Source organism: Piliocolobus tephrosceles, chromosome 20, assembly GCF_002776525.5.
Source record: "Piliocolobus tephrosceles isolate RC106 chromosome 20, ASM277652v3, whole genome shotgun sequence".
NCBI classification, from domain to species: Eukaryota; Metazoa; Chordata; class Mammalia; order Primates; family Cercopithecidae; genus Piliocolobus; species Piliocolobus tephrosceles.
The window spans coordinates 13,976,755-14,000,138 of record NC_045453.1 but is presented as its reverse complement, the minus strand read 5'-3'; the positions used below and the strand labels follow the sequence as shown (position 1 = coordinate 14,000,138).

Here is a 23,384-nt window from a genome sequence, read left to right as displayed (position 1 = left end):
AAAAAACCTCACCCTAGGGAACAGTGGGCAAGAGAAACGGATGGGAGCTCACCAATCTGACAAGCCGGCACATCCAAGACCCCCCGCAGCAAGTCCCCTAGGGGGCTGTTCTCGTCCAAGTGCTGTGGGAAGCAAAGCCCACCAATGGTCAGCGTGGCTACTGCAGGTGTGTGAGGGGATATCTGTGTGCATGGGACAAATACATCTTGTGGGTGTACCTGTGACTGCCAAACGCAGCACAGGTATATGGGAGACTACGAGCATGGCCACGTGGGCTGTGTGACCAGTCCATGTGACAGGTGTCTGTGCATGCACGTGCGTGCTGGGGACTGTGTGATGGGGGCATGCCAAGGAGAATCTGGGGATAGGGAATGCTGTTCCTCAGGTGGTTCTGGTCTTACCTCCCTCTCTGGCTCCAGGGCCACGGGGTTGACCATCTCTTCCACGTAGTTTGATGGGAACCACAGCTGCTTCTTCCCTCCGTAGTCCCCTCGCCACCTGTGGGAGCCATAGGGTGCTGACCTCCAGCAACCACCCCAAACTCCCATGAGGAGGGTATCCTTCGGTAGGGGCTCCCATGCCTAAGCCAGGCTGAGGCAGGCACTGCTGGTGCACACAGGAGACAAGCACATCACAAATGCATGTCTTTGGGGCCCCAGCTCCACTGGGGCCCTTGGACTCTGGGCCTACCACACCACTGGCTCACCAGCCTCCCTCTTGCTTCTCCACATTCTGGATGATGGCGCTCTTGGTGAAGGTCAGCTCATCCTCCCTCTGGGCCTTGTAGTCAAAGAGGGCTTTGACTGCACACTGCAGAGGTGAGAAGCACCAGTCAGAGCAGAAAGGCTCTCCCTGCCACTGCTGACCTGGGACTTCACGTGCACACACGTGCCTGGGCTTCCCAGCCTGGGGTGAGGCCAGTGGGAGATGACACTGCCATCAACAGGCCCCAGTTATAGTTCTTGTTACTGCCCTGCAGGGAGGCTCCAGGACAGATATGATCAGAGAGGTAGGGCCTCTGCCAGTGAAGTACCTCAGGACCCAGGTGGAACCTTAAGCCCCACCCTGGGTCACAGGGAGAACCCTGAATCTGCTTCCAGGAGTCAGGGCTGGCAGGCCAAGAAGGCAGGGTCTACAGTTGCCCTGAATGCCTCCCTGGGACCTGGAAGCATATGGGGCCTGGATGGGACCCCACCACTCATCTGTGAAGTGGAAAGAAAAACCTCCTTCCAGATCCCCTGGCTGTGGAGGGGAGGGAGTGAAAAACAGGGCCCAGGCCTTCTTAGAGAAAAAGGCAAAACGAAAAAGAACCTGTGTTGACAGAGCTCCATGAGGCTGGGGAATGAGTGGCCAGTATGCCTCCCAGCTCCTACCCCACTGCTGCCCAGGGAGGAAACGGGGGTCATCCACAGGAGTTTTAAAGGGTCACTGCTGACCTAAAGGGTAGGGGCTAGGGAGTGGGTTGGCCCTGGAAGACCTGCGGTTGCTCACCAACCACACATCTCTCACAACCTCTTGGGCCTCGGAAAACCACAACCACCACTTCTCCATAAAGACCACAGATGGCCCAGAACACATGAATGAAGCCCCAAGCAGCTGAGCAGCTGGGGACCCTCCCCAGCTTCCTGTGCCCAGAGGCCTGAGCTGTACCTTGAAAGTTGGCATAGGGTTTGCCTCTACATAGAAGCCAGGGTTGCGTCCCTCATACAGGGCCCCGTAGTCAGGCTCCTGGAAACAGGACACAATGGGATACGTTAATGCCCCAGAGCCTAGAGGTAGAAAGCAGCTACTGGTTTCCGCAGCAGCTTCCCTTTCCCCCAGTGCAGCAAACTTCCAGCTAGCCTTCCTCATCGGGCCACCAAGGCGGCCACCACCACTAGCACCTGGTCCGCAGGGATCCTTCAACCTCAGTGGAGACGGCTTCAGAGGCCTCAGGCCGGGTCTCACCCTTTCTTTTCTTCACATTCTTATACGTGAGGCCCAGTTCAGGATTCTAAAATCTCTCAGGTCCGAAATGCCCAAACTCCCAAGTATTTCTGAGCTATGTGCAGGTGGGCCCTTCACAGACTACCCATATTCAGTGCTTTAGTTCAGTGGCTCATTGGTTCACTGCTGAGCCCAAAGTCAGGAAGAGCTTTCCACCCCCCACACTCCTCCTGCCACTCCTCTCCACCACCTGAGCCCCTGGTGCCAGTGGACAACAGGCCTCCCCCAGCCAGCCCTGTCTACTGAGGACAGAAGTCTCTCAACTGATCTCCTGGTCCTAGACCCCTTTCTTCTGTCCAGGGCCCTTATCACCAGCTGTGCTGCCATGAGTCCTGACTTTTTCCCTCAGTGGTCTCACCTCCTGTGGCTCTGCCCTCCACACCATCCACCAGGAGGCTCCACAACTACTCTTGGGTAGCCTCTTCTTACCTGCCCTAGGACAGAGTCCAGGCCAAGCCCAGGTTGATGAGCTTCCACTGGGTGCACCTCTCCCAGTGTGAGCCCCAGAACCTCCTCACTCCTCACCCTGGCTCATGGGGAACCCACTGCTTATGTGCCTGTCCCCATCCTTGTAGACACTGCTCAGGTGTCCCCTCCTCCAGACACCCTCCTGGTACCCACATTGGCTCCCAGCTGGACTCAGGGGCCCTCCTATGAACTCCTACAACACCCCAGGCCTTGCTGTTACACATATCTAGATTATCCAGTGACTGCTAAGATTCTGGGTCTCTCCTGCCGCCCCTGCCATGCCCCGTCTACCACAGCCCCTCACAGCTGTGCCAATCTTCTCCAGCGCCTCCTCGTTGATGGGATAGCGCAGCTTCATCTTGCGGTATAGCGGGTGCTTCTCATAGTAGCTGATGAGGTCAACAAGGCTGTCGAACTCCGAGTTCCCTAGCATCACAGTCTGGCCCTCTTGCTGGACACGGCAATGCTTGATCTTGCCTTCAGCCCTTCACAAGGACAAAACAGTCACACAGGGTCAGGGCAGCTCAGAGCCAAGCAAGGCCCCACAACCCAGGGCCACACCCCTCACCGGAAAGAGATGGCATATGAGTTGGGCTCATTCCGCTTCCGCACCAGGAAGGCCCCATCACGAGGGACACGCATCAGCATGTGCTCAGCCTGTGCTCTGGTCAGGCTCGCGTGGTACCACCTGAGGACAGGCAGAGTCAGGCCCAGCCAGCACCACCCATTGCCCTGCCCTGCCCTGCCCACCCCCAGGTCCCTCCCTCACTCTTTGCTCTCGTGGGCATTGGTCTGTGGGACAGGCTCTGAAAGTCGCATCTCAAACTCATTGCAGCGCAGAGGCACCTGCTGGTAGTGTGTGATGAGGTCATAGAGGGAGTCAAAGACGAGGTTGTCTGTCAAGAAGAACTTGGGGGTCCCAGCATCTTGCCGTGAGTGGATACGGCAGTGCTGGACTTTCCCATTCCGCCTGTGGAAGACACAACGTGAGGGAGGCTGGGAGAAACAGGCCAGGGCCCCAAAGACCAAGTTCCACCCCAAATGAGGCACCAAGCCTCAGGGAGGGAGGCCAATCTCCTGAGGAGCTCAGGTGTGGGCAGTCGCACTGAAAGGCTTCAAATGAACCGAAAAGGGAGGGGTATGGTGGGGGGTGAGAGACAGAGAAATGTATGTTCCATGTAAAGCAAAATTATTGTCCTGGATCAAAGACTCAAATGTTAACTGATTATCTCTGGGTGATGTCATGTCTGTGTACACACGCTGACTGAACATGTGCATCTGCATGGGAAGTGTTACCAGAAAGAGAGCGTGTAGTCGCCCACGAAGGTCTCACTCTCTCGCACGAGGAAGGAGCCGTCAGGGGCCCCGGTCTCGATGCAGTACTCAGTGAGCAGGCGCTCAGCGATGTGCCGCCCGTCACGCCCTGCCCCTAGCTTCCCATGGAACCACTTCTCATTGGAGTGCAGCTCTGTGCTGCTGCTGACCTGTCAGGGGAAGGCAACAGCAAAGACACTGGGACCCTGGCCCAGGCCTGACCTGGCCCAGCCCCAGACCTGAGCTGGTTCCTCACCTCCTTGGGCTCCTCCTCATCCTCGTTGCCCTGGTCACTGCTGGTCTCCTCAGAGTAGTAGATCTTGCTGCTGGTCAGAACAAAGTAGTGGGGATACCATTCCTGGAACAGACCAAAGAGGGACTTGTGAGCCAGGGTCCTCACACCCACTGGCCCACCACCCCCAGCCCGGCCCAGTCCTCACATGGTTCACAGGGTCCTCCAGGTAGAGGATGCCATTCTTGATGGAGTTGCTGATGTCGTTCTCAGAGTACATCATGGATGTAGGCACCTCCTCGTAGGCACTGCCCTCCGCCAGCTTCTTGTGCTGGAGGGGCAACCAGAACAGGGCAATGCAGACTCCAGTCATCACCCCACCTCCTCACCCAGGCTTAGGCCCAATAGCCGAAGCCAGGGCCTAGGCAAGGCACTGAGAAGTGTGGGGCTTCCCCAATAAGCCCACCACCCCCACCTTGATGAGGATCTTCCTCTTAAGCTGGTTGGGTGAGGGGAGCCCATCAGCGGAGATCTCCACGGGCTTGGTGAGGAGTGTGTCCCCTAGCACCTTCTTGAAGTGCTGGGCCATGTTTCTCTGCTGGGCAATGCTACAGTGGTCCTCAATGGACAGGATGACTGGGTACCTGTGGGGTGGGGGACAAGCACAGTGAAACAGATTCTGCAATTCTCTGGGGTCTAAGGCGCCCCTCACAGTGAGGTGTGGGGAGGCAAGGGCCTGGGGGCTTCTTGTCTATAAAAACTATCCCACGCCATAGCCACTGGCGGGGAAGCGGGGGTTCTACAGCTGTGGCAGCAGTGGAAACCAAAGGGTGGCCACTGATGCAGTCCCGAGATGGCCCAATTATGGAGGCTGCTCAGTAGTGCAAGAAAAATGAGGCCACCAAAGAGGCCAGGAGAGAGGAGAAGCCTCCAAAGTTAGCTGTTAGAGCCCTGGTGAGCTAAGGGAGACCAGTGACCACAGTTTAAGCAGTAAACAGAATTGAAGGAATGGGATATAGGGAAGACAATCTCTTGGGCTGTGAGGGCAAAGGAGTTGGCAGGACACTGGCCTAAAGAAAGCAGGGCATGTTTCCTGAAGATGAGAAGAGCATGTGTTGTACAGTCTAAAGGGCCCATGAAAAAGAAAGTGGGCTCAACATGTAGGAAACAGAAACTGTAACTTGGGAAGCAACAGCTCAAACAGGAAGCAGGTGACGAGGAGAGGCCAAGAGGAAGGACAAAGATGAAAGGCTGAGGGAGAGGGGACAGGGTATTCGAGGAGTCTTGCTGCCCTCTGTCCCTCTAGAATGAGAGAGCTGGAGCCAAGTTAACCCCTGGGTCTTCCAGCCTCTGACTCACTCTGAGGCCACAAAGGCATGTTCCTTGATGGTTTGCAGGACATCTGAGAACTTGATCTTGGTGGTAAGGGTGTGCCCATGGTAAATAACTGGCATCCCATCTGGGCCGTCCCAGCAGTCCACTGGGGAGCAACATCATCATGGTCAAGCGGGCAGGCCTCCCACCTTCCCTCCCCCAGCCCCGGACCCCACGCACACTCAATGCAGCGACAGCCCATCCGCAGGCAGCGAGCATAGGCTTCCAAGGAGGACTCACTGGAGAACTGGTCCCCGGTCAGGTACCTGGATAGGCAAGGAGAGGCATGTATGGTCAGATGGGCCCTCCTGGGAAGAAGCTGGGTGGGCCCGAAGGAGCCGCACTCACGTGTTGTGTGAGGAAGAGATCCAATAGTGGGAAAGGGGGTTGTTCATGGTGTCCGGGCATACTGCATCCAGCTGCGAGTTCCACACACTATTCTCTTTGGAGAACAGGAAGGTGACAAACTGTCCAGGAACATGTGGAAGGGAAGAGAAAGTGAATCCCTGCCCGGTCCAACCCGAGATGATAGGTTGGGGGTAGGAGAGAGAGTGCTCTGTCCCAACTGGGGGTGGGCAAGATGCATAGTAGGTAGGAACAAGGTGGCATCCCTAAGAAGCGTCTAGCTCCTGAAGCCCAGGTGGGGTTCTGGTCACCCCTACCCATTCTCTTGACAAAAAATGGGTGAAACGTCGGACTCACCTCATCCAGGAAGAAGTATGGCTCCTCGATCTCTCGCAAGGGGTCTCGGAGGAAGCTGAGCATGAACTCCTGCACCTGGAGGCGATCAACAGCCCACAGCTCCTGATTGGGGTGGGCAGGGCAGGGAATGAGAGAAGCCTCCAGTCATTGATGAGCCCAGCCCCCCAACAGCTTGACAGCCTGGGCCAATGTCAGCCCAGCCATACCCCCTGGTAGTCAAGAAGGAACTGCTGGAACTCAGGAAGGGACACTCGGCAAAGCTCCGGCCGCTCCCCAGCCCTGCAGGGAGAGAAGGTAAGCTAGCTAGCATGGTCAACAGACAACAAGGTGCCCCATGGAAGGCAGAACCCAACTCCCAGCCAGCACAGCTTCCCAGAATGGTCCAGCATGGTTCCCTACTCCCACTGCCTCCCACCTGGATCAGGAATCGCCCAGTGGCGAGATGAAGGGGGCCCAGGGAAAACCCCACCTCCCCACTCCAAACCAAACCTCAGAGTACTGGCTTCCAAGAAGGGGAGGTCCATCTGCAGGAAACAGAACCTGGTCAGGGCAAGAGCCCCTGGGAGGCCATGTGGGAAAGGGGCTAGTAAGAAGACAGGCTAGAGCAGCAGATGGGGGTAGGCCTCAAGAGGAGAAGAACTGGAGAAATGGCACCCAAAAGCCCCTAAGCAGGGCAGCAGGGCTGAGGCAGGCAGAGCTGGGGGTGGGGGGTGGAGGAGCAGGGGCAGGGGTTGAGGGAGGGCAGGTGGCTCATGCACCGTCTTCTGGGCGCTGTACATGAGGCTGCGGTACAGCTGAGCAAACTGCCCGTAGGTGATGTCCCCGCTGCGCTGCTCCAGGTCCTGCATGGTATAGAGCGAGAGTGCCAGGCAGTCAGGGCCCCAGCTGCAGGGCTCTTGGCTTCCCCTGCCCCCAACTACAGACAGCCCTGGGGGGCACTTACCGTCAGCCGCTCTCGGAGGAAGCGCATGTTGGGGACCCGGTAGTTGACCTGGGACAGCATGTTCTTTAGGTCCTTGGCTGATATACTGAGAAAACAGGGACATCCCCAGTGGTCTCATCCAGCTTCTCATGACCTCTGACCTGTGGGTCGAGCCCACCTGGGGCTGGACAGGTAAACAACACTATTCTGGGAACCTGGAGTCCTGAGGGCGAGACTGGATCAGAACCCATGGGGTGACCAAGGTTAGTCCCTTCCTTTCTCTGGACCTCAGTTCCTCATCTGAGCAAAAAAAAAAAAAAAAAGCCTGTAATTCTGGCAAGGAAGATGTGAACAGATTCAGTAAAGTGGGTCAGGCATGGGAGGAAGAAAAACCACTCCCCAGGCCTCTCCTCCCACCGGCACTGCTCAGGCCTGTGCCAAGGTGGCAGTCAGCCCATCCAAGACAGAAGGCAGGGCTCACTCACAACTTACCTGCTGGGGGCAGCATCGCAGCGGGTCCCTACCTGCTGCCCACTGGGATGCTAGGAGTTTGGTCCTCAGAACCCACTAACCCATGAAAGGGAGGGAGGAGGAGGTGCATGCTCCACCAAATACAATGACTGGCAACTGGGCACCTCCTCGGGCTAGACAGGGCCTGGCTCCAGGAAAGAAGCTCAGAGAACAAGCGCCCCTGCTCTCCAGGGGTATCCTGCCCAGAGGCTGGGGACACTGCTGGACCTGGCAACAGGATGGACAAGAAGGGGGAAGGGGGGCTTTCTCTCCTGGAAGGTGGTGTCAAGGAGGGGAGGGGAGGGTGGGGTCACCTCCTCTGAGCCCCAAGAGCCTGGGAGGAGGCACCAAAATTCCCCAAGGGGGCTGAGCGCCACACTGAGTGGATCAAACGCTGCGGAGGGAGGGCTGGCTCTGTACTGGTGCCACCTCCTCTGATCCTCAGTCACCCAGGAGTTAGGTGCTATCAGGGTCCTTGTTTTCCAGTGAGGAAACAGAGGCCTTCTGGTTGCAAATGCCTACATCACCAACCTTGCCCTCTGTGGTCTCTTTCCCATCAGCATACGAACAGCCTGGTACTTCTTCCACCAAAAACACCTGTCTTGCCCCTGCTTAGCTCTCCAAGTACTGCCCTCTTCTTTGCTCCCCGCCACAGCGAAACTCCTTGCAAGAGTCATATTGCTCCCTCTCATTCCCTTGAGCCCCTCACCACTTGGCTGACACCGCTCTTCTCACCATGTTAAACCCAAGAGTCAACGGTCAGATTTCACCACTGTCTTCTTCCTTGGGCTGCCAGAACTCAGCACTCTGGGGGTTCTCCTCTTACCGCACTATTTGTCCCCAACCCCTCCAATCTCTAATATGGGGGTGGTCTGGGGTCAGCCACTGGACCCTGCCCTTTTCTTGGTCTGCTTGCCCCCTAGGCGATCTCACCCAGCCCTGTGGCTTTCAGTGTTATCTACATACTCCCAAGTTAAAATCTGCAGCCCCCACTGTGTATGTACCTAAACTCAGTCTAACCACGTGCCTACTCAACATCTCTCCCTGAACAGCTAATAGGCATCAGAAAACTTAACACGCCTCAAAGTGAACCCCTGAGCTTCCCTCCAAATGGGCTCGTCCCATGATCTTCTCATCTCAGTCAATGGCGACTGTTTTCCAGTTGCTCGAGCCAAAGAGCATACTATTATCCTCAATGCCTCTCAAACCCCAAAATCAATCTGTTAAGGACATTCTTTCTGGCTCTATCTTCAAAATACAACATGGCCAAAATCCAGCCACTTCCTACCATTACCATCATGATCCAAGCATTCTCATTTTTCACCTGGAGTGTGGAAACAGCTCCTAACTGAGCTCTCCACACAGCAGCCAGAGTGATCCTGAGTAACCCATCAGGTCACATCACTCCTCTCTTCAGAACCCTTCCATGGCTTCCCATTTCTTTCAGGTCAAAGGATCTCACCACGGTGCAGCACCCACACCATCTGGTCTTTGCTCCCCCTTCTCTCCTTGGCCCCTCTGGCTGCCACACCAGGCCTCAGAGCCATAAGCCTCAGGGCACCCTTCACACACTACTGGCCACCCTCACCTCCAGGACACCCAGAGACAGTTCTACATATCCAGTCTCTGCCCACAGCGGCAGGGCACACAGCATGTGGCTGGCTCCTCTCACTAGCTCACACCAAGGCCACCAGAGGACTTTGTGCATAAAGCTACATGTGGCAGAACCTTCTGCCCACCGCCCTGGCCCCGCTTAAGGTCCCCTGGGTCCTCTGGCTCTCCAGGCAGCGAATCAGAGGCCTGGCTAAGGTTCTGGATGCCCATCCCCACCCTGCTGGGCTAGAGCCATGGCTCAGTACTTACCGATCCTCACGATTCCGATCCACTGAGTAAAACTGCTTCCGGAGCCACCTGGAGAAAGAAGCCTGAGGTGAGGGCCACTTCTCCATCTACGGCCAGGCCCGGGAGATGCCTGGGCACACAAAGGGACTGCTGTTCCTGTCCCCCTGGTCCCTAATGCTCCCAGCCCTAACCCCTTCAGGAGTGGTTCTTACCTCTCAATCTGCAGGGGTGTGGGTGCCTGCGAAGTATCCTCCATCAGCCAAGTTAAGCCCTTGATCCACATGTTCACTTCATCCTCAGATGTGGCTGTGAGCAAGGTATCAACAGCTGCACCGAGGGCACATACCTCCCACTGGGCAGGAATGAGCGGGCATTCCCCTAACTATCCTCTACCTTCTCCACCCCCTTGACTCCCACCTTGCAGGCTCAGCGTCTTCAGGCGGAATTCCATTCCATAGAGAATGACAAAGCAGTGTGACTGGTCCGGCCGGAAAGCGGGGTCCTCTTGATAGCGATCAAAGTCCCGTGAGGTCTTCCCTGGGCGGATCTCCTTGATTTCGCGAATATCAACTAGGAAGGTAGCAAAGAGGCCAAGATCAAGCTGGGCTCTCCCAGAGTCAATACCGAAAGGAGGGCAGCCTAGTTTCCTCATTCTTTTTTTTTTTTCTTTTTTTTTCTGAGACGGAGTCTCGCTCTGTCACCCAGACTGGGTGCAGTGGCCGGATCTCAGCTCACTGCAAGCTCCGCCGCCCGGGTTTAAGCCATTCTCATGCCTCAGCCTCCTGAGTAGGTGGGACTACAGGTGCCCACCACCTCGCCCAGCTAGTTTTTTGTACTTTTTAGTAGAGATGGGGTTTCACCGTATTAGCCAGGATGGTCTCGATCTCCTGACCTCGTGATCCGCCTATCTCGGCCTCCCAAAGTGCTGGGATTACAGACTTGAGCCACCGCACCCGGCCGGTTTCCTCATTCTTACACTGTCTTTCAGGGAAGAACCCCAGAGGCAGAGCCAAGACCACTCAGTCACTCTGAGTAATAAGAGGGCTGGGTTGAGTCTAGGGATAGGCCTTGCTAAGTAAGGGCTGAGACGTCAGAGAGGGCTATATGGGGGAAAGGCAGTTCTGTGGGGTGTCCCTTCCCTATCTTTGTTCCCTCACTGAGACATTTTGACCTGCGAAAGAGCTGGACTCCAGAAGGAGAAATAGGGACCCAAGGCTGTTCATGAGGACCACTTCCTGAGACGAGGTACACACCAATCAAATCATAAAGTCCCAGAGGCAGGGCTGGGTAAGTCCAGATGGGCCTCGGGATCCCTGGGAAGTAGGCTCAGGCCCAGAGGACTGGTGCATCCCTGAAATGCCTAATTGCTTAAGACATCCCCACACAAGTCTCAGCAAAGGGCCTAATCCCCACCCCATCCCCTGACCAAGGCATCGGCTGTCCAAGAGCAGCAGTCATCCTGGACTGAGACCACCGTTTTGCCTGGGACCATTTCTTTATCTTAGCTATCCAAGGCCCTTGCATGCTCCCTTGGCCTTCACAGGGCATAGTCAGAGAGGTACAGGGGCTTGAATAGCAGATGACCTGCCTCAGCCACTAAAACTTGAGACAATGACGAGTTAACTCATTTAACTTCTCACAGTCTCAGTTTTCCCATCTGTAAACAAAGGGTTTGACTGAGTCTCTCTAGAAGGCAGGGTGGTAGAAAAAACATGCACCAGCTCTGGGCGAGACTGGCTGAACTAAAATCCTAGCTCCACCTCACATCTATGTGATCTCAATAAAGTGACAGCCACTCTGACCTCACTGCTACACTTGTGAAGAGAGTAACATAAGAGAGTAGCATACAATAGCATCAGAAAAAGGTTGGTAAGATCAAAAGTTATAACAGCTAGAAACACTCAGCACTGTACATGGGACATGGAGGGAGCCCATCCAATGGACTCCTCTGTTCCCTCAGCAAAGGTACACAGGCTCTGACACACTCTCCAGCACAGGGAGGGGCTGCCCGCTGGCTGGAGGGCAGACATTCCAGCCCAGAAGTCACCAATTTAAGGTAGATTAGGTCAAAGGAAAAAAGCTTGGCTTAGCCAACAGCGATGACTTTCTTTGAGTATTCCCTAAGCTCTGAAGCCTCTTTAAATGCTCTAAACCCAGACTGGCCTGGTAACTTTGGAGCCAGATGCAGTGCCAGCATTTGCCTGGCCAGCCCCCACCCCAGGAGCCCTTCCGGCCAAACTGCACACCAACCTAGCTGGAATGTCCTAACAGCCCAACTCCCCCAGATGCTCTCTTCTTGTCCTGTCCCTCTAGCAAATGCCACAGAACTCCACATCTATCCCACCGGGGAGAGTGGGCATTGCTTCTGGCCCTAACCCTAGATCCCTGACACATTCCTGGTTCTACCTGGAACCACCTGTCCCCTCAGCAAACCCCTCCAGCCTGTCCTCCAGCTGAGAGTCCTGCCTTTCCTGCTGTTTTCCCTGCCCCCAATTCTCACCAATCAGCCATCCTTCCCCAGTCTTCTGGCTCTTCATAAAACATTATTCTGACCCCCTTAGACCTCATTTAAGCCCCTCCCGAGGCTGCCCATTGCCAGTCTAAGGAGAACAAACACCTTCTATGGCCTTGAGTGCTCTTTGTGATAGGGCTCAGGAATTTACCTCCCCAGCTTTTCCCCTCTCACCCTCTCTGCTCCATCCACACTAAGCCATACCTAGGGCAAGAATAGCTGTTGCTTCCTATCCCTATTTCATCTTGATTCCTAGTCTGGAAATGTCCACCTCCCAGGCTCCCTTCTCTTTCACCAAGGGCCCAACTGAGAAGTTCCTTCCTGTGGTACTCATACACTTGATGCCTCTTGTATACAAACATGTACATACATTGCTCATACACCTAAGGCCAGGCAGGACCCCTCCAGGGCTTGCTTAATGACTGAAAGAAGAAATGAAAAAAGCAGGTACACGGGCAGAGGGAGGGAAAATCAAATAGGGACGGTAAAAAAAAAAAAAAATGAATAGTTATACTCAGGTAGAAATAGAGGCAGGGAGAACTGGGCCATAAAAGACCTAACCGAGAACACAGGGCTTCCAAGGACAGAAGGAGCAGCTTCCATCGGGGGAAATGACTAGATCAGAAACTGCAGAACAACCACAAACTCTGCCTTTTGAAACAGAAACCAGTCTGCTCTTCCGGTGTGGAGCTGCTGTCATTCCCCTCCCACACCTTCTTGCAAAGGTGAGTGTGACTGTACACACACATACACACACACACAGAGTCAACAGGCCTGTACTTCTGCGCATATTTCCATTGAGATCAGTTGAAGGCAGAACAGGTGCCTGAGATAGGTACCAGGTGGGCACAGTGCAGCTCCAGGTCAGGCATCCAACGCTCCCAAGTTCCTGTTGGCCACACCTGGTCCCTTGTACTATCTTCCATAAGGAGGCACCAGCCTGGTCCTGGCAGCACAGTGAGATGCTCTACTAGGTTCTTGAAAGCCACATCCTGTGCTACCTCCCAACCTCACCCCTCATCCTCCTGCCTCCCAGAACAAATATGGCAGCATCTTCTTTCCTGAGAGAGCCAGGGCTGGTCCCCAGGAATTCACGAGACTCCCCAGAGAGGAATGGCCTCTGCCCTGGTTGCAGGTGAGAGAGAGACTGGTCCAGTCTGGCACAGTCTGGGTTAGACCTCCCTGCCATTAGTCAGGAGGGCAGGAAAAGAGACCTTCCCAGAACTTGGGAGCTTGAGAAGGGGAGTACTACTTAGGGAAGTAGGAGAGTCACACCTTATATCCAGAAATCCATGACCTAGCACTCCTCCCCAAATCAGAACCATGAGAGAACAACATTCAGGGGAACTCTGGGGGAAAAGAAAAGCCAGGGGTACTAAGTGGCCCTCACTATGAAGAAGATGGGGCAGTGAGAAGGAGGAACTCTTTGAGAACAAGGGCAGGATCCCCCAAGTAGCAGCCCAGAGGCCTGATGTGTAGCATGACGACAAAGGCCTAATGCCCAGGCTCACCTTGACCCAAGAGGGCACAGCCCAGCCAGCACAGCCCATCAGGGCTGCAGCATATTCACTTTGCTCAACATTAGGTCCCCAGGCCCATAGCGACAGCTGCCCAGGCTTCAGGAATGGCACCATGTCCCCAAGCCCACAGTGAATGCTGCCTGGGCTTCAGGAATGGCCTGGGCATTACCATTTCAAAAGCAGCTATGGTAGACAATGACAAGATAAGCTGTTTGGGGCAGTGAGGGGGATTTAGTCCCTTATATTTAATTGCCCACAAACTCTCATGAAGAAACAGACTGTCTTTCTTGAGGGGCTCTGAAGTAGTGAGGGACCACACACACCTGTGCCTGGCCTGTATATCACATGTCAGCTCAGAGGACTGAGAACCTTCTCACAAGCCAGGCTTCCCAGTGCCCGAGGCAGAATTCTGGGGGCCTTCCTCTGTTCCCTGCCCTGGTGAAGATCTGCCTTCTCCCGCTCTTTGAAGAAGCCTTCCCTGACCATCCCCTTCCCAGCTTAGTGAGGAGAACCACATAGCTCTTAAACTCTAGCTATGAGGCCCTGGCAGTCCCTCACTCTTTCGGCCTCAGTTTTCCCATCAGGAAACTGGAAATTCCTCTTACCTCACATGGTTGCTGTGAGGGCCATGCTGGGAAGTGCTGGTAACAGAGAAGTCTGGAGACAGCCCACCTGTCTGTGTGCCTAGTGCCACTGACATGCAGCCTACAAAAGCTGACAATAGTGGAGACAAATAAGGCCACTTGCCAGGGCCCCACTAGGTGCAAACCCAAACTTAGGTGAAATAAAGCTGGTCCATGAAGAGAAGAATACAAGCAGCTATTTCCCCAGCTCAAAAAGAAGTCTGGCAGGGATGGGGGCAATATATGGGGAGAAGGGGGACTCTTACGGACTTGTGTACAGATAAGCATATGCAGACATGCTGCTTCCTGAGCCTGCAGTGCCCCACCTGCACACTCACCAATAGTCTGAGGCATGTGCACCCCCAAAGATCAAGTTTCAAATCCTGGCTCCAAGCATATAACGAGGCCTTGGCAAGTCTACAGTCCTCTCTGTTTCATCATAAGATGAAGGATTTCATGGGAGTAGACACACAACAGACCCTTACTTGTAGGCACACTACCTCACAGATACCCACATAGGAAGGTCAGCCTTGGCCTGCCCTACCACGCCCAACCTCAAATTCATTTGTGTTTTGTTTTCTGGGCAGAAGGAAATGTGCCTGCTGCCTGGCACCTGGGGCCAGCTCTAAGCATTGAGGCAAAATGCCACAAGACTGAATTTGTAAAATAAAAGCTTATATGATGAGGCCAGGGAGACTGGGAAAGTCAATGTTCCTTTTCCATCTCTTCCCTCTTCTCCCCTCCCTTCTCAGCTCAGGGACAGACTCCTGGCCTAATACCACAGACGTTAGAGACCAGCAGTTACGCAGAGTGGAGCTTCTGGGCCATGCAGTCCTGGAGAGCATCCACCTTTTGGATATGCCAGTAATGGCAGTTGCTTTCCCTTTAAAAGAAGCCTGTTTCCTCACCTGAGCCACCCTATGCCCAAGCACTCTGGGAGCTGTGAAGCTATACAACCCTCAGGGCCAGCTGAGAACATGCCTCTACAGGAGAGTAAACCCCCATCCTGGGACAGCACCCAATCCACTGACTGGGGAGACAGGGTGCTGTCAAAGGGACAAGCTATATGGTGGGCAGCCAGTCTGGAACCTGGGAAAGGGAGAAGACAATAACCACAGAGGTCCCATCTGTGTGCCTGGCTCTTCTGAAGGTAGGGCTGCTTCCTGTCTTTGACTCCCACCCCAACTCCCCCGAGACATCAGGCCAAGTTGCAGGCCTGTCACCAGCTCCCTCCTGTCCAGTAAAGTGGGATAACCACCCTGTCTGGCCACCACAGGGATGTGCATAAGGGCAGTATTCCTGTTGCCCAGACAGAGTTCAAGGACAGTGGAAACCCTAGGGAAGAGAAAGAGAAGAGCAAAGGCAGGGCTCCTCAGAGCACAGCCAGTGAGAGCCAGCCAATCCTGCCCTAGGGGAAAGGCACATGGCAGACCCTAGAAGGGGGAGAGGGAGCCCAACCATCAAATCCAAGACCCTAAATTAGACCTAATCTTCTTGTTGGAACCTGTGTCCTAGTGTCCCCTGTGCTCAAAAAATCCACTTTCAAATAGCCCGACAGAGGTTCCCCAAATTTATAAGCTTGTTAACCACTCATCAGGCAAAAAGGGTGTAGAGAGGTATTATGAGCAAAAGCACTGGCAAGGTGGGCAGGAGGCCTGGACCCATCTCTCTGAGCCTCATTTTCTTCATTTGCAAAACAGAATCACCACTCCTGGCACCTCCTTCATTGGACTACAGTGAAATGCCAACGAGGTTAGAGATACAAAAGTGATTTAATCAGAAAGGGACAGGAGGACATACTGAAAACTAAACCCACCAATTGATGAAGATATGGCCAAGAAAACCGTAACAAAAAGTACCCCAAATTTCTGAACATGAAACAAGCTTTCACTGAAATATTTCTCTGGGTCTGGGTGTCTCGCTCTGTTGCCCAGGCTGGAGTGCAGTGGTGCAATCTCGGCTCACTGCAACCTCTGCCTCCGGGGTTCAAGTAATTCTCGTACCTCAGCCTCCCAAGTAGCTTGGATTACAAGAGCACGCCACCTTGCCCAGCTGATTTTTGTATTTTTAGTAGAGCACCATGTTGGCCAGCTGCTCTAACTCCTGAACTTCAGTGATTCACCTGCCTCGGCCTCCCAAAGTGCTGGGATTAGAAGCATGAGCCACCATGCCCTGTCTGAAATATTTAAGAGAGGGTTTATAAAGTGCATACACTCACTTTAGAAGGCTGACGCAAGAGGACTGCTTGAGGCCAGGAGTTCAAGACCAGTCTGGATAACAGAGGAAGACCCCACCTCTGCAAAAAATAAAAATTAAAAAAACTTAGCTAGACATGGTAGCACATGCCTGTACTCCCAGCTACTTGGGAGATGGTGGGAAAGATCACTTGAGCCCAAGAGTTTGAGGCTGCAGAAGAGTAGGAAGCTCTATGAGCTATGATCACAGTACTATACTCCAGCCTGGCCAACGAAGACCCTTTCTCTAAAAACACAAAACAAAAACACAAAACGCGAAGTGTGTAAGCTAATTGATGTAAATGGTGGCAAAAATTATCCATTTAAACAAGCGTGGAGTAAAGAAATTTCATAACTTAAAAAAACTGCAACTCATAGTAAGTATGAAAGGTCTCTTTAAAATCTAAGGAGCTTGAAAGAGGTAAGCGAAGATTTCCTGGACAGGTTCCTTCCCTTCTGGGGGTTTTTACTGCCCCTACCTGTGGGCTGTGGACCCCAGAACCCCTCAAGGCCTGTGTGCCCCACTCTGCAGAGAGCACTGGAGGAAGGCAGCAAAAGCCCAGCCCTCCTCAAAAGGGTCCAAGTTCAATTAACACAACACAGACCCCAGCCCACGTCTCCCCATACTCCCTGCCTCAGTCTGTGCACAAGCCACTCCCACCTCCTCACTTAAGCCCCCACCAGGCCCAGGCCAGGGGCACACTAGGTGCCCCCTCCTCCCTTGTGTGTCACCACTTGTCACACCTACTGGTGCTTCCCTGGTGTCTCAGGCCACTGGCCTATGAGCTTCTCCAAGGACGAAACCACATTTGACTCTTCTCTCCATTCCCTACCAGTCCAACACAAACCCAGGGCCTAGAGAGGCCTCAAAATGTTTAGAGTACTTAAGAGCAGGAGTAAACACATGGGAGTTAGATTCCAGAGCGAATTATCTAACAGGCAGCAAAGGCCACAGATGCTCAAACATGGTACCAGAAAGATGGTATCAAGGATGACTTCCTGGAAGAGGTGGCACAGTGGGCCACAGAGGCTGTGGGGCTACAACAAATACTGAAAATGCAGTGGTCAGTGAGGTAACAATGGGAACAGAAAAAGAAGGAGCAGGCACAGTTGAGGGCAATGTGACCCCTGGGTGGCAGCACAGTCTGGAAACACTGGGAGGTCCCTACACAAAGATTCCTATAGCCAGTGGGAACCATGGGAAGTCAACAGAGCTTTGGGGAAAACAGAACAGTAAAAGCAGCAGGATGCTGAGCACTCACGCCCTGCTGGGCCCTAAGCCAAGACCACCAGGAGATTTAGGAGAGTGGTCCCAGGGGTCAGAAGAGGTGTGTAGATCTTCTCCAAAATGACCTCTCACCAATCACCCTCTCCACATGTAGCATGTGGCAAACAGATGAGCCCCTCCCAGTTCCCCACTCCCGTACCAAAGAAAATACACAGCCCAGACCTAGGAGAGCATTAATGGAGCTAAGCCTTCTCCACCAGAGGATGCTGAAAGATGGACAAAGAAAAGTTCCAGCAGAAGTGACTATCATCTGGGCCATTTCTGGCCCCCTACCTCAGTCACCCCTCCTCAAGTTCCCATACAACTCCCTGTGGGGTAGGGCAGACACTGCACTACAGGTCCCCCTTCACAGGGAGCCAGAGGCACAGGGGCTCTGCACCCATCAGGACTATACGGCTTTGGCAAGGTTTTTGCAGCTCTGAAGGAAAAGGATGGAGGTAGCCAAAGAAGAGACAAAGATAGAACCTGGACACAGGTGGGAAGAAAGCCTGATGCTGTAGTAGCCAGGCCACAGGATGGTCAGCAACTCCCAAGCTGGCTGTGTATGCCCAAAGCCTGTGGAAAGAGTGACAGTTCTCCTCTCCCTCTCATTCCTCTCTCTTCCTGAGACTATAATATTCCTCCTTCTGCCTCTCAGTAGAAACATACTCACAAATCTGAGGTTTCCCTGAGCACATCTGGCTGCCACCAAAGGAAGGCCAAAGTGGAGGGGTGGGTAGCTATCCATTTCCATTTTACAAACAAGGATCTGGGTTCAGGGACTTTCGGGGTCACAGGGTTATATGGCAAAGGGAAGGAAGGTGATGGTGGGTGGGGCTTACTGTCCTTCCCACTCCTGTGCGGCAGTTGCCTTCAAACCAGACCCGTGGGCAGCGAGTTGGACAAGCTTCGTCTAGATTCTAGACAAATCTCTTTGAAACAATGAGGAAACAGAGGGTCCAAAGGGTCTTGTCATGGTCATATGGTGAGTCATGGCAGAACTGGGACACTGCAGTGTCCCCACAGCAGCTGCTATCTCCGACACTAGGTATACAGAGACACACAGAGCAGCCATAGCCAGCCTTTGTACCATCCAGGCAGGCAGCCCTCTTCCCTAGGACTCTAAATTAATCTTACCTATTTCAGAGGTATTAACAGAATCTAAAGGAAGGAAGGGAAAGGAGGTCCCACCGAGCTAAATCAAAGCTGGAAGAGCACTCAACAGTGATCTATTTGGCTTATTCAGTCATTCCATCATCTGATCAAATATTTATCAGGCATCTATCTACTCCATGTCAGGCCCTGGGCTGGGTCCTAGGGAAACAGAGATCAATAAGGCATTTGAGTTCCTGCCTTTGAGAAAACCCCTGCCTGATGGAGGAAACAGATGGGGAAGCAGATAACTATGAGGTAATGCAAAAAGTAGAACAACAGAGACGTGTCTGTGGAGCCGAGTGTGTGTGTAGCAAAGTCTTGGAGTGCTCTGTAAAAGGTAAATCTGGAGGGCTGACAAGCACACATTGGGCAGAGGGGTTCATGGAAAATAAGACAGCGGTGCAGGAGTCCACTACGTTTCACAAACAGGGCATTCAGAGTATCATGGATGAGAAGGGAGGGAAGATGGCCTGTACCAACCTTGACTGCCACAGTAGGGAAAAGTGGCTTTCCCCAACTTTTCTGCACAAGCCCAGAAGATTCTCCAGGCAGTCATGGGTCAGCCTTCTGGGTCAGTATTTTAGTGTGCTCCAAACTCTGCCTCCCTTGCAGACTGATGCTGCCTAAGTTATTTCTAGACGGCCTGTGTATGCCAGGCTCCTGGCTACAGGAGAGAGACTGGGGACCCACCAGGGCCATGTCTCAGGAATGCCCAGGACCAAAAAAGTCCCTCACAAATTGCTCCCCCACAAAGTATACTCAGGCTACTTGGAGAACCAGAGCACTGGGTATAAGTCACTTTTAAATTTTTTCTTTATATTTTATAGATGTAGGGTCTCGCTATGTTCCCCAAGCTTGCCTCAAACTCCTGACCTCAAGTGATCCTCTCGCCTCGGCCTCCCAAAGTGCAAGGATTACAGGTGTAAGCCACCATGCCTGGTCCATAAGTCACTCTGTTGTCCAGGCTGGAATGCAGTGGCACCACCAGGGCTCACTGTAGCCTCTACCTCCCCAGATGCAGATGATCCTCCCACCTGGGCCTCTTGGACAGCTGGGACTACAGGCAAACCAGGACACAAGGCTAATTATATTTTTTGCAGAGATGGTGTTTTGCCATGTTGCTCAGGCTGTTCTTGAACTCCTGGGCTCAAATGACTCGCCGGTCTTGGCCTCCCAAAGAGCTGGGATTACAGGCATGAAGAACCGTACCTCACCCATCGGTCACTTATCTATGATCCTCCTTCCTGATCCCTCAGAGCAATCAACACGGGTGATCACACCCTCTCTCCTTGAAGCTTGCCCTTGATTTCTCCTGCACAACCTTGCCTGGTTGTCATGATTCTTTGTGAGCTACAGGCTTACCTGCATTTAGCAATGGTCTTGGTCAAGGTTCAGGCCAAGGTACTCTCTTCCAGTGCTCTGCCTTCTTCCTCTTCCAGTGTCAGCCATGCCCACACCCTTAATTACCTCCTATGTACAGATAATTCACAAACAGGTCTCTAGCCTAGTCCTCTCCTCTTAAGCTTCAGATCCTTCAATTCAGCTGCCTACTTGCTGTCTCCACTCTTTATCTTGAAACACCTCAAAGGCAACCCCTCAAAACCAAACACTGTCTTCTCTCGCCAGAACTCAGGCCTCCTGCCATACCCCCTGGGTTAGCTAAGAGCACCACCATTCAAAGAGGTACCCAAACTCCAAACTTCAGACTGATCCTTCGCACCTCCTTCTCTCTCACCAACCCCCATTCCAGCCCTCTGACAAGTCCTACTGGCTTTATTATTCAAAATTAACCATATATTCTGAGCACCTACATGAGAGACATTAAACTAGGTACTTGGAATACAACTACCTCAAGGAGCTTGAACGTGGAAGGAAAAATTAGATATGAGTATTATGCTAGATACCTTAAGTTAAACAGAGTCCACAGACAAATACTATGAGAAGCTGAGAAGCAGAGGATGAAGTAGTTACTACCTCTGCTGGGTGGGAAGAGACGATGAGCAACAGCAGCATCTGGCATCCTAACACTCATTTCTTGCATATTTACTTTGCATAGACACTGTGTAAAGCTCTCGATAAGATTGCCTTACAAGGATAAAAACTGCCTTATATTTTATCCTTGCAAATAACACTATGAAGTAGGTATGAGGATCCCCGATTCCCGAGTGAGGAAACTGAGCACAAAGAGGTTAATTAACTTACCTAAGGTGGCAGTTGGTGAGTGGCAAAGCCAACCGTACTTCAAAGCCAAGACTGCCTGTACCCTAGACATGTGCTCTGTAATGCCTCAGAATCCTTGTTGGAAGTGGCCAAGCAGGGCCAGCACAGACAGAAGGGGAGGATGGAGAGGACTCCAGGTTGCGTGGTGCACTCCTGCCTCACGGTATTCATTACAGGAGTAGCCATACATGTATTTTAAGGCTGTCTGATTGTCTTCTCTACTAGAGTGCAAACTCCTTGAGAGACTGTACCATGTCTGTCATCTTCAATGCCCCATGCCTACCAGGAACTTAATAAGGTTTTGGGGACCTTATTCAAGAAAAATATAATGAAAGCATCACTGCTATACAACCTGTTCCTGCTCACTAGATAAATGAGGCCCTACTGACCACAGCCCAGCGTATCTCCAAGTCTCTCTCTGCTGCCCTGTCTGTGTAGAGCCCTCTCACAAGGGAGAGGAAATGGAATGGGTTGGGAGAAGAAATAAAAATCTGGGGTCTCCCTCCTACAAGGAAACAATAGGGGCCTAGGACTCATAGTGGTGGAGGAAGCGTCAGAGCAATAGGGGCTGAGGTAGGGAGATGAGTGGGAGAGGGAGAATAGAGGCCTTCCCCTCTGCCACTCCCTGAACCCCATGATGTCTCACCACCCCAACCTTGGCTTCTGCCTCTTTGGTTTCTGTGTTACTGCCACCTCTTGGACGGTAAATGTGGGTTTAGTCCTTAGGCCTCCAACAGAGTAAATCTATGGGGTTAGAGACGTTCTAAATAATGACTGGAAGTCATCAGGTCAGAGGCCTGCTTGCTGAGACATCCTGCTTCGTTCAACAGAATCCACTAGGCTCTCCTGTTTTAGAGCTGCTTGACCCAGCCGCCACAGCAACTGGCTGCACTCCCTTTGGGCCATGCCAGCCCAAGCCAAGCCACTCTCCTGTCCCCTTTTTGCTTGCTGGGAAATACGGCCCCAGTGAGTGATCTAGTCTCTGACCTCACTCCAAGGTGCCAGGGATCTCATTCACTCACTGCCTGCCCAGAAAGCCCAGCTTAAATTCTTTTTTTTTTTTTTTTTTTAAGAGACAGAGTCTCACTCTGTCGCCCAGGCTAGAGTGCAGTGGCGCGATCTTGGCTCATTACAACCTCTGCCTCCTGGGTTCAAGCAATTATCCTGCCTCAGCTTCCCGAGTAGCTGGGTTACAGGCACCCACCACCACGCCTGGCTAATTTTTGTATTTTTAGTAGAGATGGGGTTTCACCACCTTGGCCAGGCTGGTCTTGAGCTCCTGACTTCGTGATCCACCTGCCTCAGCCTCCCAAAGTGCTGGGATTACAGGTGTGGGCTACCGTGCCCAGCCCAGCTTAAATTCTTTGGGCTCATCTCCCCTATTGAGAGAGACGACTACCTTGGATTTCTTTCTCCCAAGTTGAAATTGAATACCCTATGGTTTTACCTGCTTAGGACAGCTGCTTTCCCAACCTTTACTAGCACACATGATTGTATGGAGCTTCATGCTTCCAGTGTAGACCAGTTCTCAGGCCAGAACCAGGCCATCCTCTTGGAATCAATCTGGCAACAGACATTCTGTTCTCACTGGAGGGAATGCTCTGTGTTTCACTGCTGGCCTCAAAAGGCCCTCAGCAAAATTCTTAACAAAGTGACATGTTACCTTTTCTAACCTCCTTGGTGGATATGCTAAGAACTCCCAAGAAAAGGCCACAGTTCTAGTTAGGATGAACAAGCTAACACAGGCACATTATACTCAATTACTGTTGAAGGGGGAGGAAGTGACTAGAGCAGGAAGAGGGAAGCTGCCTCCAAACAGCTGGTGGACTATCAGGCAGGACAGAGTGACCATAAAGTGGGTCTTCAGCACCTCAGAGAAGGACCATCACCCCTGCCCCCATTGCTGCCCAACCTCCCAACTGAGGGAATGGAGTTGTATTCCTTAGCTCACCTCCTGCCCCCAAGTAAGCTGAGAAACCTGTGGGACCTATGGCCAATTAGAGCTCTCCTTCACTCCTTCCTAGGGTTAGTCACCCTGTGAACTCAGGCCCACACTCTCTGGGTCTTAGGCTGAAGTCAAGGGGGGGTTGGAATTCTCCCAGCACACACCCACACCTACACAGCCAGAACCCAGTGTGGTCAATACCCGACTCCTACCACGGGCAAGGCCAAGCCAAGGACCCTATAACCCAGGCCCATGCCCTCAACAATCATTTCCCTCAGGACATTTTAACTCAACCATATCCCCAGGTGTCCAAGAAAACAGGAAGCTAACCCCAAAGTGAACTCCCCACCTGTGCCGAGGAAGAACTAAACACACACAAACAAGTGGCCAAACTCGCCATGGCCCAACCCCTCACCAGTCTGGCCAGCTGTTCACTGTCAGGGCTCAGAACATCAGTGAGACCGCCCACTCTCCACCATACCCAAGACTTGCTGCCTTGCACCCAGGCCCCTTACAGCCTTTGTACAGATCCTTTACCCAACACCTGTGTGCCAGCTG

General features: G+C 53.0%; 1 protein-coding gene across 2 annotated transcripts in view; it reads right to left on the bottom strand.

Annotated features, from left to right (window-relative positions):
• The window catches only part of PLCG1 (phospholipase C gamma 1), a 39,204-nt gene that overhangs the window by 6,105 nt on the left and 9,715 nt on the right, over positions 1-23,384 (bottom strand). For both annotated transcript variants that reach the window (XM_023227873.3, XM_023227874.3), the window contains exons 3-24: positions 9,768-9,920; positions 9,563-9,656; positions 9,372-9,419; positions 7,020-7,104; positions 6,835-6,918; positions 6,566-6,600; positions 6,283-6,355; positions 6,077-6,178; positions 5,723-5,841; positions 5,555-5,640; positions 5,360-5,480; positions 4,476-4,644; positions 4,209-4,331; positions 4,025-4,126; positions 3,751-3,938; positions 3,224-3,424; positions 3,023-3,142; positions 2,759-2,939; positions 1,651-1,728; positions 707-810; positions 402-498; positions 53-122 (exon numbers count right to left, since the gene is read on the bottom strand). In XM_023227873.3, coding sequence (XP_023083641.2) covers positions 53-122; positions 402-498; positions 707-810; positions 1,651-1,728; positions 2,759-2,939; positions 3,023-3,142; positions 3,224-3,424; positions 3,751-3,938; positions 4,025-4,126; positions 4,209-4,331; positions 4,476-4,644; positions 5,360-5,480; positions 5,555-5,640; positions 5,723-5,841; positions 6,077-6,178; positions 6,283-6,355; positions 6,566-6,600; positions 6,835-6,918; positions 7,020-7,104; positions 9,372-9,419; positions 9,563-9,656; positions 9,768-9,920 — 2,433 coding nt within the window. The remainder of the gene's footprint in view (positions 1-52; positions 123-401; positions 499-706; positions 811-1,650; positions 1,729-2,758; positions 2,940-3,022; positions 3,143-3,223; positions 3,425-3,750; positions 3,939-4,024; positions 4,127-4,208; positions 4,332-4,475; positions 4,645-5,359; positions 5,481-5,554; positions 5,641-5,722; positions 5,842-6,076; positions 6,179-6,282; positions 6,356-6,565; positions 6,601-6,834; positions 6,919-7,019; positions 7,105-9,371; positions 9,420-9,562; positions 9,657-9,767; positions 9,921-23,384) is intronic.